Raw genomic sequence first — 15769 nt, forward strand, 5'->3', positions numbered from 1 at the left:
AAGTCACGTAAACTCCCAGGGAAAAGGACGTACTGCTAACTGCCGGCAGGTGACCAGGCAGCCGAATGCTGCTCTACACTAGGCCTGGAGGAGGGAGGCATCAGCCCGGCCCATGGCGCTCCTGTCCCAGGGCTTCGCTGGCAGCCGCGGCTCCACTTGTCGCCTGAGTGCTGTTCTCGTTGTCAGTTGAGCCCTCACTGCAGGATGCAGACTGATGAGATCTTTCACCAAGTAATAAGTCAGCAATTTGGTAACTATGAAGAGTAAGGGACCCGATCAAACCCAAATTGCCTTTTGCTGTTTCACTTAGTGAAGTTTCTTGACTTACTTAAACATATTTGTTGCGGGGTAGGGGGTATCCCGTTCTTTTAACCACTTGACCCTGACTTTCTACTTTCAGGCCATGGCTAAATTACACTGTTTTGCTAACGTCTCCACCTGAATACATCAAATGTAAGGCAGCGATGCCAGGGGGCTCCTGCCAACACACAGGGTCATGCAGGATGCTTTGAGATGCCAAGGGACACAAGACAGCTGACGGACACCTTGGAAACAAGTAGATGAGGCGATTCAGTAGCAACACCACACTCCACTCTTTTCACAGACGTGGGTCTTTGCAAAGCTGGGTTCTGGCCACTGCCAAGCCGAACAGCAAGTACTGTGCAAAACCAGTGCGGCAGGTGAAGGTGGAGGTGATGAGCCTGAGGTCTGACAAGACGTGCAGGCCAACAGGGGCACTGTGCTTACAAAACTGTGCTTTAAATTGATTACTAATTGTGTTTATTAAATAATGAATTTAAGATGTTAATTTTTCTTTCAACTTCTGTTTTCCTGGGACAGAAACACATCTCTGAGCAAGAGAGTCAAAGAGACACTTATATTTTATATTCTTGTCACATTTGTTCATGGTTATCTTTGATTCGGTAATTATAGCCACCTGGGGCTGAGGGTTCAGTGGTAGAGCACTCGACTGGAATGGGTTCGATCCTTAGGACCACTAAAAAAAGAAGAAAGGAACTATAGCTATCTTATACAAAGACACACAGAAACAGGCTGTATCACAGGGCAAGGAGACTCATCTTTCTCTCATCAATTTTCCTCACTGAATGAGATATAAGGTAAGAGAAATCAGAACTTGTCTGCAAGTGAGAGACTGGCAGGAGCAGGAGAGGCTGGTATTTCCCAAAGGAATGAACATTTGCAATTTACCAGGCCATAAAAATTACTCAAGAAAGAATTCCTCTAACCCAGAGCAGACACTTCATGGTCTTGTTCCTAGAACAACGAAGTGACAAGATATCCACGGGGGAGCTTGCAGACCCACTCTGAACAAGGCTTTGTCCAAACAAAGGGGCTTCCATCCACCTCCAATTTGTTCTGGTCACACTTTCCTCCTCAGAGTTCATTTGTGATTTTTCTGTTGAGGATGCAGTCCTTCTTCTCATATGTGAACTGGAATGGTCCCAGTGGTATTTATTTTAGCTGAAAAACTCCAGCTGGCTGGCAGAGGAGTTCAACCCCACCTAAAGATTCTAGTCCTCTCCTGTCTCCGTCCTGCGACAACAGAAGGGAGGGCAGGGTAAGGTCAAAGGCGTTTGCCCTCATGAAGCAGAGATCCTGAATTCACGAGGAGCGAAGCCTCGTGCTGCCACTTTTGACGTCAACAGCACTGGCCTCACCTCAAGTAAATATGTGTAAGGGCAGGGGATGAGGCCAAGAGTCCGCTGCGCTTGACCCCAACAGAAGACCATGTGAACAAGAAGATCGAGGTACCGCTGACTCTGATCAATCTATTTTCATTGAATGAGAAAAAGGGGGAAGAGAGAAGGGCCAGGAAGAGAGGAGGAGGGTCAGAAAAGTGAGGAGGCACCAGACATGGCTTTTCCTTGAGCCCCCATCAAGGGCCAGGAGGCCCCGCAGCACCTTCTGGCATGCCATAAACATGTTACATGCTGACGGCTTTCGGGGAGCCCCAACTGCCTAAATGTGATATTAAAATCCTAAGAACAAGTTTGGTTTTAGGAACCAAAACACTTGGTTCCTAAAATTGTTAAAGTCGAAGAAAAAGAGACCACACTTGAGGAAAAGGATCCTCCAACCTTCCCATCACTTTGGCCCAAAGTAATTTCAGAGAAGAAATTAAGCAGAAGTTACAACAGATTCACCAAGAACAGGTAGATTTTTTTAAGACTGACTCCTAGCCAGATGAGGTGGAGCACGCCTGTAATCCTGCAATCCCAGTGGCTCAGGAGGCTGAGGCTGAAGGAGGGCAAGTTCAAAGCCAGCCTCAGCAACTCAGCAAGACCCTGCCTCAACATGAAAACTAAAAAGTGCTAAAATGTAGCTCAGTGGATAAGCAACCCTGGGTCCAACCCTCAGAACCAAAAAAAAAGGAAAGAATCTGAAAAGCACTATTAGGAACCCTCTCCCATGTTAAAGCTGCATTGCTGCTGGCGCTGGCGTGTTCAAAGCTGGCTTGCACAGCCCTGGGCAGCACGCCACGGCCAGCACTCCGCACAGGGCCAAGCGGAGCGAGGGCACCCCCAAGGGCAGCACCGCGCCTGGGAGGCGAAGCTCTAGGAAGAAGGGAGGCTTACTAGTCCTGTCCGACTGGGCTTGCTGCTCACAGAGGAGGCCACGGAGCTCATGGAGCTGAGGGAGGAGGCGGATGGGCTGCGCTTCAGGCTGGCGGGCGTGGTGGCCATCACGCGCCTCACTGCGGCAGCCTTGGCTTTGGCTGGTGTGGTGGAAGGGAAGCCGATCTTGGTCACTTTGTGGACTGGAGCAAACAAGCCATATTTGGGTTGACACTGAAAATACCTTCAGAGAAGAATAATAAGAACAGCAACAAAAACAATTTAATTACAAGAAATTACACCTGTAACAGAAAGGCTCTCCAAAGTAAGGGTGCCTGGTGTGCTGGGACTTGCGCCTGGGAGCTGGGGTTCCACACCAGCAGGTGGCATTCCCACCAGCGTGGGCGAGTTCAGGAGGTACGCCGGGAGCGTAGGACAGCGCATCACTCATCGGGAGCTCAGGTGCAACACACGGGACATGAACGGTTCTACCACCTGACAGATGTATGGCAGCATCCCCGCTCAGTAAGGTCAGGCCACACAAGGGGAGAAGCACCCAAGCCCTGACTGGTAGACCCACCAAGGCCACACGGAGAGATGCTAGTGACGTCAGCTACTGGACCGACCTTCGAGTTCTTCTCTCCCGACAGTACTGATGCTCCAACGTCAAGGAGGGACGGTTTCATAACCACTGCTGCACCAAGAGGTTGTTATCTCCACAAGTCCTTATTATTAATATTTGGTCGATTAAGCCCACGTACGTATAATTGACCGCGCATGCTCTACAGGTAGAATGTTACCCACAACACTTCAAAGATGGAGCTTAACATACCGCATACCACTAAGTGATGCGGCCCCGTCACACTGTGCCCAAGGCCTTCAAAAACGTGGGGCTGGGGTTGTGGCTCAGTGGTACAGAGCTTGCCTGGTATGTGTGAGGCCCTGGGTTCAATACTCACACCACATATAAATAAATAAAAGAGCCATTGACAACTAAAATGTATAAAAAAAAAAAAAAAAAAAACATTTAAAAGTAAGTGTGAGAAATCCCCCCTGCACGCCCTCATGCTCTTGGACTCCCACCAGGTACCAGAGGTGGTGGTCCCTGCAGTGACTTTGAGGACTGCTCAACCATGGCTCTCTTGCTAGAGGACGGAATTTTCATAAGACAGGAAGACACATGTTACAGTTCTTTTCCTAACAAAGGTGGTCACCTTCTCTTCACTCCACTCCACCCCAAGCTGTCCCAGAACTTCCTACAGCTTGCTATCAAAGGGGAAAGAAACCAGGATAGCACGATGCTGAAAAATAAGCTGGGCCAGGTGGCACAGTACCATGATCCCAGGAGGCCGAGGCGGAAGGTTCAAGGCCAACCTAAGAAACTTAGTGAGATCCTGTCTCAAAATAAAAAATAAAAAAGACCAGGCATGGTGGCACATGCCTAGAATTCCATTGGCTTGGGAGGCTGAGGCAGGAGGATTGCAAGCTCAATGACAGCCTCAGCAGCTTAGTGAGACCCCATCTCCAAATAAAATACAAAAGGGACTGGGTTCAATCCCCAGTACCAATCAACCAACCAATCAATCAGTAAGTACATAAACGAATCATAAAGGCTGGGGGTGTAGCTCGGAGGTGGAGCAGGGAGGCAATTCTCAGTATGGAAAGGAAAGGAAAGAGCGAGAAAGAGGCTGTGCTGGTTCGGCCTCTAGGCCAATGGATCGAACACCGCTAATGAGACGAGGGAAACAACGACTCCAATTCCAGGCAGGGAGAGAACCAGCAGCCAGGCGTTTCTGTTGTACCGCCCACGGACAGTCCCTCCAGCAGGCTCACTCGCACCAGGGGGATGCAGCATCAAGAACCCCAACCAACCTTGTTCCAGCGACGGCACCGTCGTTCTTCCCCAGAGGCTCGTCCAGCTCCACGCCGCACCATTCCCCCTTGGCAAAGTCAGTCTCCCCGAGAAACCGGACGACGCCGGCCTTGGTGCCACCAACCTGGAGGAAGAAAGGTCAAAACGATGAGATGGACATGGTTCTACAGCCTGCCCCTCTGTGGTCCCAACTAGCGACGACGCAGCAGCGGCTTCTCAGCTTGTTGGGAGCTCTCAGACAGACCCGCAAAGTCCCCTGGGCAGCTGACGTTGCCAGAGATTCCACACCTGGCATACTCCAGCAACGACAGCTCCCCTGGCACGCAGTCACTGGGGTCGCTCTCCAAGTTAACTGTTCCCTTTCTTAGAAAAATACGTCTATGGCTCCAGAGCACTTTTCTTGGTTGGAAATAAATTTAGCTACAAATAAAACCTCTACGTCATCAAAGGGAAGCAAAATCCATCCATAATCCCTACATTTCAGCCGGTGCTGTTTATTTTCTGGCACTTCTTTTACATCTCGGTCCACGAAAGCAGCGGCACACACGTTGGGATCCCACACAGCCACAGTACTCACCTGGTTGGGCCCAGCTGTAGGTATATGAAAGTCCACTGTGAAGCTCTGTTTGGTCACAACTATTAAAATCACCATTCCTCACATTTTGTTTCACACGAACTATCCCAAGCCGTGATTCACATTTGACTTTTGTCCAAGCCACAGTTCAGTATGTGAATGCTATCTTCAAAATCGCCCCAGCAGCGCTATTAATACTCTGCGGCTCGCACGCCTGTGAGCACGCGCTGTGTGGGCTCACAAGTCCCACCGAGCCCCTGCGCCCTCAGTGCAGTTACAGCACCCGTACACTTGGCATCACGTTTGCTAGCACTTGGCTCCCTGGCCCTTGTACTGTGTCAGGATGTTCCTTGGTTTTCTTACATTTTTCTATTTCTTTTTTCTCAACTTCTGTTTCAAAAACTTCCCCAATTAGAAGAGAGATCACCGCAGGAATTAAGAGTATCACAAGCGAAATGGTACACGTAATGCATGTGCTACTGCCCACAATCAGAGACAGTGGCTGCTAACTTAACGTTCAGGTTCATTCTCCTCCGTGTGGTTGAATGTGGTCTGTCCCCACCAAAACTCAGGCTGAGGCCCGGGTCCCCAAACAGCAGTGCTGAAGGTGGGGCCTGGCAGGAGGTGTTGGGTCACAGGGGCAGGGCCCGTGTGACTGGATCAATGCCTTCCTATCTGAGTGGGTTCTAGCTCTAGCTGGGACTGGGTCAATCACGCCAGAGTGGGTTGTTATAAAGCCAGTTTGGCCTTCTCTTGCTCCCACTTCTGCACATGCTGCCTGTCCTTCCGCCATGGAGCCCTCATCAGGAACTGAGCAGATGCCTCCTACATGCACTTGGACTTCCCAGCCTCCAGAATCATAAGCCAAAATAAACTTTGCTTTCTAAGTTACCCAGTCTTGAGAATTCTGTTACAAAAAAAAAAAAAAAATGAACTAAGACACATATCGTGGAGGCTATTCAGTAATTCACAGAACAGATGGGCAGCAATAGGCATTTTACTTTTTCTTGTTGATTTAAACAACTCTTTATATTTGACGAATTAAAATACATTCAAATTAATTACTGAATAGGCAATATATTCTTATGGCTTTAAAAAAGTCAAATATAAATGTGTACAGCATGAAGAGTCTCCCTTATGCCCCTCCTGTGCATTCAGACCATCACAGGTAACCAATATTCCTAATTTTGAGAGTGTCCTTGCTCCTGGTATTTCCTGTGCACATAAGAGCAAAAGTTAGGGCAACTCCCACCAGGTCCCCTAACGCCTTGTGGGAGTTCTCTCTCTTCTTCTCAGTTGAGTACATCCTACTCTTGCACTCAAAAAAAAAAGCAAATGTCAATGTACATTTTTATTCTCTTTTATTTTTACCCAAAAGGCAGTGTTTTGGACCTGGCTTTTTTCCATATGCCATATGAAAACATAGAAAACAGCCATTTTTTTTTTTTTTAAACTGCATGACATGTCACTATATGGATGCATTCACGCACTCCAGCTTCTTAAATCAGCTCCTACAGATAGACATGTAGGTTAAGTTTATTTACTTAATTTATGAAAATCAGCTGGGTGCAGTGGCACATGCCTGTAATCCCAGTGACTCTGGAGGCTGAAGCAGAAGGCTGACAAGATGGAGACTGGCCTGGGCAACTTAATGAGACCCTGCCTCAAAAGAGTAAAAAGAAGTGGGGAGACTAGGGGCGTTGCTCAGTGGTAAAGCACCCCTGGTTTAATTCCTGATACAAAAAAGAATAAATAAATAAAAGAGTTGGGGGTGTAGCTTAGTGGTAGAGCATCCTTGGGTTCAATTACCAGTACCTAAATGAATGAATAAATAAGTAAATCATTTTGACTAGTTCTTTAAAAAAAAAAAAAGTAATAAAACTGTTTTAAAGTCAGAATGCCTGATCAGGAAGCACAACTCTATAGGTCAGTGGCAGACTGCTTATCTAGCATGCTCAAGGCCCTGGTTCCATCCATAGCACCACGAAATGAACAGATAAATTAAGAATACCTTTGGAATATAATTTACTATTTTTAATTTTTAAAAAAATTTTAGTTGACAATGGACATTTATTTAATTAATTTATTTATATGTAGTGCTGAGAATCGAACCCAGTGCCTCACATATGCTAGACAGGTGCTCTACCGCTGAGCTATGACCCCAGCCCTAATTTTTTTTTATTCTATTTGTCTTCACAAGGAATCAACTTTTAAGTTTTCCCCTTTTTTTTTAAAGTTTTCTATTTTTTTACTTTTTGCTTGACTATTTTCTTTTTCTTTCAATGTATTGCTCTTCCTAATTTTGCAAAACCAATACTGTTTATTTTTAATATCTTTTTAATACTGAAGGCATTTGTTTATAATTTCTTCTGAATACAACTTTGAGTTAGAATGGCATGCTTTTCAGATTTATTTAACCCTTTGCTGAGGATGGAAAGTGTCAGAGGCTTGTGCAATTGTGTCATGGCTTGGATTAAGTGTCCCCTGAAGGACTGGGTTGAATCCTGGTTCTCCAGCTGGTGGCACTCTGGGAGGGGCTGGGCCCTCACTGGGGGAAGGAGGTCACTGGGGGCAAGCCCCTGGAGGGCGTACTGGGACCCCAGCTCCCCTCCTCTCTTCTTCCCTCCACCACACACGTCTGCCAGGATGTACCCTGCTGTCACAGACCCAACGCCAACAAGGCTAAGCGACCATGGGCTGAAACTCTGAAATCATGAGCCAAAACAAGGCTTCCTACTTCTCAGGTGTTTATCTCAGGTACTCTGACACAGCCACGGGACGTTCAAACCAGTTCAGGGCCCCAAAGGATGACGATTCAAGGTAGTACAGGCAGGAAGGGCACGTGATGGGTGACAGAGGGCAGGCAGTTCTGGGATACTTCAGAAATGTTCTGATGTCAGCGGACGTCACTGAGCAAAGCTTGAGTGGGGGGAGGGCGGGACTCAGCGTGCAGGAGCTGTGCAGGAGCTGTCCCGAGTGCGGCAACGCCACCTGCAGCGCCAGTAGAGCAGAGCTGGCACCCAGCATACGTTTGCTGAATAAACCAAAGGCGAGGTTCTCAGCTGGGCAGTTGGGCCTGCAAGCCAAAGGCTACTTTTCCAAATAAATGAAGTAAAAGGAAAATGCCAGGGGCTGGGGCTGAATTTGATGCCTCTGAAGCAGCAAAGAAAGGGACTAGTGAAGGGCATGGGCCCTAATGTAGACCCAGAACAAACGCCAGCTCTGCCGGATGAAGTTATTTGTGAAAATCCCAAACCTCCGCTTCCTCATTAGTAATACAGGGATAAATGCAGGACTGGCAGGATGAGGTGAGACGATCCACAGTAACCACAGGGGAGCCTGCGGTCGTCCGCAGCGAGTGCACCCACGTGAAGGCAGGAGCTGTGGGGGCTTCTTGGTGCTCTGGCTGGGTCACGGGATTGACCGTCACCTGGTAAAACTGACCTCAGCTTTCTCCTTCCTTCTAACCAGCCATCACAGCAGCAGTTAACCAAAATCCTCTGAGCAGAACACACCACCTTGGCTGTGGATGCCACACTCCCTTCAGACAAGCAGTTCAATTCTCCGAGTCCCAGCTGCTGTCAAAGACAGACACTCTGGGAGGCGTCTAAGGGGCTGTCAGCGACCCCCCAGAAAACACAGGCTCTGCTCAAAGGGCTTTACAGGAAGCACTCAGGACAGATTTGCAAGTTTCTGTAACCACTGACCCTGAAAAAGAATGCATCTCACCACGAAGTGGGTGAACGCATGACCACCAGGGCCTAGAATGGGGGTTTCCTTACCCCTTTCCTTCCATCAAACTTGGAAATCCCAACTCATAAAAACGGGCTTTCCCCAGTGAAAGATCAGCAGTGATCGTTCAAAATAGCTTCAAGTCATGTGAAGTCCTAAAATCACTCTACTTGGTCATTAACAGTTAAAATTTTATGCATTTAAACATGACTTTATAAAGTTAGATTTTACTTCTCATGAGTTCCTGAGATTACAGAACATTCTACTGTGTGTGTTTGCATTAAATTTAAGCTACTGACATGGCTCCCTGGCCACCAAGTCTTGCAGCCAGCCCACTGGTCCCTGCCCAGAAGCAGCAGGGAAGCTGCAGACGTGGGCAGCCATGCACAGGGTGCGGGATGCGTGCTGCTGAAGAGCATTCCACCAAACGTGCAATTCAATGACTTCAACCTCCTGCTGAAGGCAGGCAAACCTGGATGGGATTCTGGGCTAAGCAATAGCATCAGTACTTTTCCAAACTCTAATTAGTGTAAGTTTGGAACCAGAGCACTCAGACTTGGGAGCTCAGCAGGAGAGTGCTTGTTAGCTTCAGTAAGGTGCTCAGTTCAAGTCCTAGTACCATGCTCTTTAAAAGCTAGCACAGGGGCACACGCCTACAATCCAAACTACCCAGGAGGCTGAAGCAGAAGGACATGTACAAGTTCCAGGCTACCCTCAGCAACATAGGCCCTTGTATCAAAATTAAAAATATAAAGTAAATCAATGGTAAAAAGTAAATAAGTGCCCCTGGGTTCAATCCCCAGTATAGGAGGAAAAAAAAAAAGAGGAGGGCGGGAGAGAGCACGTGCCAGGAAAAGATACGGTAGAGTGATGGTGATGGGGAGGGCGTCCGTGGTTGGTGGCCACAGAAGGGACCCCTGAAGGAGACCCTCTCCTGTGAGCCACTGCCTGAATGACTACCAGCCGCCCATCACGAGAAGACCTGGACGGAACATTCAGGCAAAAGAAACAACAGATGCTGAAGGAGGAAGGAGTCTGGGGTGTTCAAGACACAGCAAGGAGACCACAGCTGTCGGAGCACAGAGCAGGCAAGGAGACAGGAATGAGGTCAGAGGGTGGGCAGAGCCCAGGTCGCACTGGGCCCTGCCATCCAAGGTAGGAACTTAGGCTTCACTGCAACACGATGGGAAGCCCCATTAGAAAATGCCGTGTTTGCTGCTTTGGGTCACTGCCACATCTACAAGGCCTAGAGCTGTCTGGCACACACCAGCCACTGAGAGCATTCAGGACTGTGCCGTGAGGTGTCACGTTGCCATCACCGTCCTACGTTCTCTGGGCTAAATAAGCAGTTCCGCTTTTGTTTCCTTGTTTTGTTTTGTTTCTGGTGCTGGTGTTGAACCCAGGGGTGCTATACCACTGACCTACATCCTCAGTCCTTTACGTTTTTGAGTAGTTCCCCAGGCTGGCCTTGAACTTGCAATCCTTCTCCCTCAGTTTCCTGAGACTCTGGGATTACAGGGATGTGCTACCCTACCCAGCACAGTTATTTTTAACTATTTCATTTTGCATCTCCCAATTTATAACACATAATGTTAAATAAACCTCCTTAAAAATATGTTCAAAGCAGATAACATTTAACAGATATTCTCTTGCAACTAACTCCCTAGAACAAATAAGCAAAAGATGGCCTCATCACAAATAGAGGCTTTGGCTAAAAGATGAAAAATTATACTTGACTTGCACTTAATTTCTTAACAACTATTTCATCTTCCTTTCTGAAAAGCATTTAAACTTTCTAGAAGGTACAACCCAAAATCCTAAGAAAAAATAGCCAGCTGCGGTGGCACACACCTTTAATCCCAGTGGCTCGGGAGGCCAAGGTAGGAGGTTGGCAAGTTCAAAGACAGCTTCAGCAACAGCGAGGCACAACTCAATGAGACTCAGTCTCTAAATAAAATACAAAATAGGGCTGGGGAGGTGGCTCAGTGGTTGAGTGCCCCAGGGTTCAATCCCTGGTACCAAAATAAAAAAGGAAAAATGGAGCAGTTAGGCTGGTTACCTTGGAGTGGGCATGATACTGCTGCCTTAATAGCAGCTTAGCATCTAAAATCTCATTTTAGGGTTGGGATATAGCTCAGTTGGTAGAGTGCATGTCTGGCATGCACAAGGCCCTGGGTTCAATCCCCAGTATCACAAAAAAATAAAAATAAAAATAAAAAATATGTACTTAAGGTTTAAAAAAGAAATCTCATTTTAAACCATGAGAATGAATTCCTTCAACAAAAATATAAATTAATTGCAACTAAGTAGGTTAAATAGATGAAATATGATATGTCCACAAAATGGAATATGCTAAGCAATAAAAAGGATCAAGTACTGACAGAAACAACAGCATAACAATCACACACATTCAATACCGCTTATGATGACTGTCCAGAAAGGGCAGACCTCCAGGGACAGCAAGCAGGTCAGGGACTGGCTAGGGCTGTGGGCTGGGGTGGAAAGTGCCCCCAGGCTGCATAAGGGCACTCCTGGGGTGACCGGACACTGTAATACTGGATGGGGTGGTGGCTGCACAGTCCTCACTTATCTCTGACCAAATTCAAAACATGCTCTGCCCAAACTCCTAAAAACACTGATGAAACAAAAAGCCAACAAAACCCAATATATTCTATAATTACGATTTTTGAAGTAGGCAATTTAGGCAAATATATTTCCAAGGACTCACAAATATTTCATTTTTTTAAAATATTTTAATGGTTTAATAGAAAACCACCAAAAAAAAAAAAATTCCACTCCTTTTATCTCTGAGGTTGATAAAGTACAGATTATCTAATCACTACAATCAAAAAGCACTATGCTTGACCAGGATATTAGCAGAGTTCGCTTTTCTATGTAAGATTATAAGCTACAAGATATTTTTATAACTATGCTTAAAGAATCATGGGAGCAGTAAAGCTGTTTTATAATGGGAGATATGATTTAGTAATAGACCCTTCCACACCAGCACTTGGACTTGGGCTGAGGTTGAACAGTTCTCTGCCTGAATCCCAAAGAAGGATTCTACCATGTGGGCTGGCTCCTCAACCCACAAACAAACAATTCCAAGAGAGATGCCAACTTTGGCACCACTGGGGCTGAGATATTGGCTTAGGTTTGCAAAAAGAAGGCACTGCCCCATTACTAAACCCCACAGAAAAATCCAATCAGCACAGAAACCAAGCCGTTGTTGTGAACAGGCTGGGCTTTGCACTGAAAGAGTTTACATAGAAGAATCACATCACTGGATCTATGTGGTGGATATCTCTCTACGCACAGAACAGAACCCAGGAGAGATACCAGCCTGGAAGTTCAGCTAAAGATGATCCAGCCTGACCCAGAGCAGGGAGGGCCATAGGCCTGGAGTGAGAAGGGCCAGTGAATCCCACATGCAGATGGATGTTAGCTCAGGAGGCTGAGGCAGAAAGACTGCAAGTTTGAGGCCAGCCAACCTTAGCAACTTAGCTAGAGCCTGTCTCAAAATAAAAAACAGCTTCTCATCAGCAGTGTGAGGTTCTAGTTCCCTACTGGGCAATCCCATAAGGCTATGATAAGATTTAGGACACGTGAAAATTGAAAAAGAAAAAAATCAAAACCAAAATCAGAAAAAAGTGATTCAAGTCTGCAGCAATCTTCACTGCAGGGGAAATGGGATACAATCTAACCTGCTAGAAAAGATCTCAACGTTCAGCTGGAAGGGATTTTTTAAAGAAAATATGACATAGGAATTCTTCTCCACTTTGAGCCATACAAATAGACAAGAAGGTGTGTCAGGGACCAAGAAGAAGTTCTCATTCTGAGGACGTTCTGACCTTTATGATAAGCAGCAGCCCAGGGAGCATTTTGCGGTTGCCTCCCCTGCACAAACACCCTGCAGCTGACTCAGGCACCCTGCAGCTGAAGGCTGACGGATTCCCGGAGCGTGCCCCCTCCCCACTTCCGGCTGATAGTTCTGCCTATGGCCCGCCGGCGTGAACTTGCACCTTATCAGGAGCCCAAAAGAAAAACAGCCAACCAGCCTGTGTCTCATCATACCCCTCATTCCCTCAGCATAAATACCCTTGAGAACAATAAAAATTTGCAGCTTGATCAGAATTCCTGTCTTGCTGTCACTCCCTGTGTCTCTTGTCCCTTCATTCCTTCTCTCTTAGGTTTGCCGTCCTGCGTTGATGTCCCGCGGGTCGGGACAAAGGTGGAGAAAAAGGGACACTTATACACTGTTGGTGGGAGTGTAAATTAGTACAGCCACTATGGAAATCAGTATGGAGGTTCCTCAAAAGACTAGGCATGGGCCACCATATGACCCAGCTATACCACTCCTTAGTATTTATCCTAAAGAATTAAAGTCAGCATGCTATAGTGATTTATGCATACTCATGTTTATAGCAGCACAATTCACAATAGTCAAATTATGGAACCTGCCTAGGTGTCCATCAACAGATGAATGGATAAAGAAATGTGGTATACATCCACAGTGAAGTTTTATTCAGCCATAAATAAAAATGAAATCATGTCATTTGCAGGAAAGTGAATGGAACTAGAGACCATTAAGTGAAATAAGCCAAACTCAGAAAGTCAAGGGTTCTATGTCTTCTCTCAAATGTGGAAGCTAGAGAGGAAAAAGAAAGGGTGGCAGGGCAGGGATCTCATGTAAATCAAAGAGAGATCGATAGAACAGAGGAAGGGATAAAGTGGGAGGGCCAGAAAATAGCAGGGAATGATGGCCAAATGACATTGTTATACTGCGTGCATGTGCGAATATGTAACAAATCCCACCACTACCTATAAGTGTAAGGCACCGATTAAAAAAATAACAGGTTGGGAAGAAACCTGGAAATCACTGATAGGTGTATGGGCAGCTAGGGCTTGGATAAGTGTATCCCAGAGATCCACCTACTGAAGGCTTGGTCCCCAGGGGGGCACTCAAGGGAGGTAATGGGACCTTCAGGAGATAGGGCCTTAGAAGTCTTTAGATCACTGAAGGTATGGGGCTAAAGGGGATTTTGAGACCCCAGCCCCAGTCTTACCCAATCTCTACTTCCTGGTTCTCCAGCAGTAAACTTTTTCTGTAAGAAGAAAATTTTAAACACTTCTTTCTTCTGTAAAAATGTGTACCTTAAGAAAAAAATCTTAATATTGTAAAGAGGTCAACTTATATAAATTAACTATAAATTTAAAAAAACAAACTAACAGAACCTCCTGTTAACAACTACTATATCAGCAAACAAGGAAATGGAGTTTACAGTAAAGAATAGCTTCCCCAGAGCATAGACTCCCTCCCGAACTGAGCATAGGAACTGCCCAGATAGAGGAACAAGTGCCCAGTGTAAGTGTAACGTCACAACCAGACGCATAGGCTTGGGGGCCTAAGTCACTGGTAAGAGGCTTAGGGGAAACAGAAGAAATCACATGTGTACATTGATTCTGGGAACATAAAATGGCACAGGTTTTTGGGGCTGCAATAAATATTAAACATTTATACCTTTGCTGGGTGTGGTGGTGCACACCTATAATCCCAGTTATAGGTGTAATAGTTATAATCAGGAGGCTGAGGCAGGAGGATTTGAAGTTCAAGGTCAGCCTGGGATATTTAGTGAGAACCTATCTAAACTAAAATTAAAAAAACAAAACAAAAAAAAACGGCGGGGGGCTGTGGGGCTGTGGGTGTAGCTCAGAGGTAGAGTGCCCCTGGGTTCAACCCCCAGTACTGGGGGGAAAAAACATAATCTAACTCAAATTTTATTTCTAGAGGAAAAGAATAGGAGCAATCTAAATGCCTACAATTAAATTAGGTATAGTACATATATCCAAACAGTAGAATATCAAATAGCAGCTTATTTGATTTAAATGAAGAGCTATATTTCCTTTCATAGAAATGCCCAAAGTCCATAAAGGTTTTTTATGAAATGATGTATGTGTAGCGTGACTCTACTCTGCATTTTTAAATTTACATTATCAGAGATAAATCTAACATAACTTCAAACAAATGAATAAAGACACATAAAAAGCTCATGTTGGATGAACTATAGTTATTTAAGGTTCAAACGCAAACAAAGTAAGTCTTGTAAAGAATTTTTTCCCCTTCACAGTATCAAAAGACCTTCATAAAAGAGTTGAGAACAAGAAAAACCTGCTATGGGATTCCTGGTGGAAGAGCTGCTCATAGAAACATAAAGCTTGTCACTTTAAAAACAAAAGGCCGGGCTGGGTTGTGGCTCAGTGGTGCCTAGCAAGCGTGTGAGACTCGGGGTTTAATCCTTAGCACCTCACACAAAAATAAATAAAAGTATTCTGTCCATCCGCAACTCCTCATATGGCCCTAACCTCAGAATTACAGAGGAAAATACAGTCCCCAAACAGACACAACAGCTACAAGTTGGTCAAGTTTCTCAAAAACCTGACGTCGTAACCTCAAAATATCAAATACACTAAAAATATGCAGAAAGACCCTCTCGAAAACACTGCATGCAATGAGTTACCATGGGGACGCCCAGTCTGCAAAGAGGCCTCTGAGAATCAAACGCAGCAGAGCCTCCACCCCAAGAAGCTCCTTACACAGGACAGACTAAAGTGACCTCCACAGCGAGATCCAGGAATGTTCACATGGACAAATGGAAAAACAGAGGCCAGAGGCTCGGTACCAGGAGGCGGACAGGCCCGTGCCAAGCCACCTGTCAAACCTTCCCCGAGTCTCCAAGACCCACATCAGCACAATTCACCTCAAGCCCATTTTTCCACAAAGATATGCTCTCATAATCCCGTCATCCCCATTCCCACTGTGTGGAGAGAAGAGAAGGCAGAGCTCTCCAGGCCCCACCACCTTGGAGGCTCCAGCAGGACCTCCTCTTTGGACCCCATGGAGGTCACTAGGAGGAACAGCAAACCTGATACAGAACCGCCCTTTCCTGCTGGTCCTGCGGTGTGAGGAGGAGAAGTTATGCAGGGCTGAGGGGTGTGAAAAAGGTAGGCTCCTGG

The 15769-nt window shown here is 46.2% G+C and overlaps 1 protein-coding gene and 1 non-coding gene across 2 annotated transcripts in view; one reads left to right on the plus strand and one right to left on the minus strand.

The window, feature by feature from the left end:
- The window catches only part of Clip1 (CAP-Gly domain containing linker protein 1), a 114039-nt gene that overhangs the window by 64851 nt on the left and 33419 nt on the right, over positions 1 to 15769 (minus strand). The window contains exons 6-7 of the mRNA XM_047560846.1: positions 4449 to 4573; positions 2598 to 2820 (exon numbers count right to left, since the gene is read on the minus strand). Of these exons, the coding sequence (XP_047416802.1) occupies positions 2598 to 2820; positions 4449 to 4573 (348 nt within the window). The remainder of the gene's footprint in view (positions 1 to 2597; positions 2821 to 4448; positions 4574 to 15769) is intronic.
- Positions 10879 to 10951, plus strand: Trnaa-ggc (transfer RNA alanine (anticodon GGC)). Its single transcript has one exon. It is a non-coding gene; the product is annotated as a tRNA-Ala (tRNA).

Source organism: Sciurus carolinensis, chromosome 8 (assembly GCF_902686445.1).
Source record: "Sciurus carolinensis chromosome 8, mSciCar1.2, whole genome shotgun sequence".
Taxonomy (NCBI): Eukaryota; Metazoa; Chordata; class Mammalia; order Rodentia; family Sciuridae; genus Sciurus; species Sciurus carolinensis.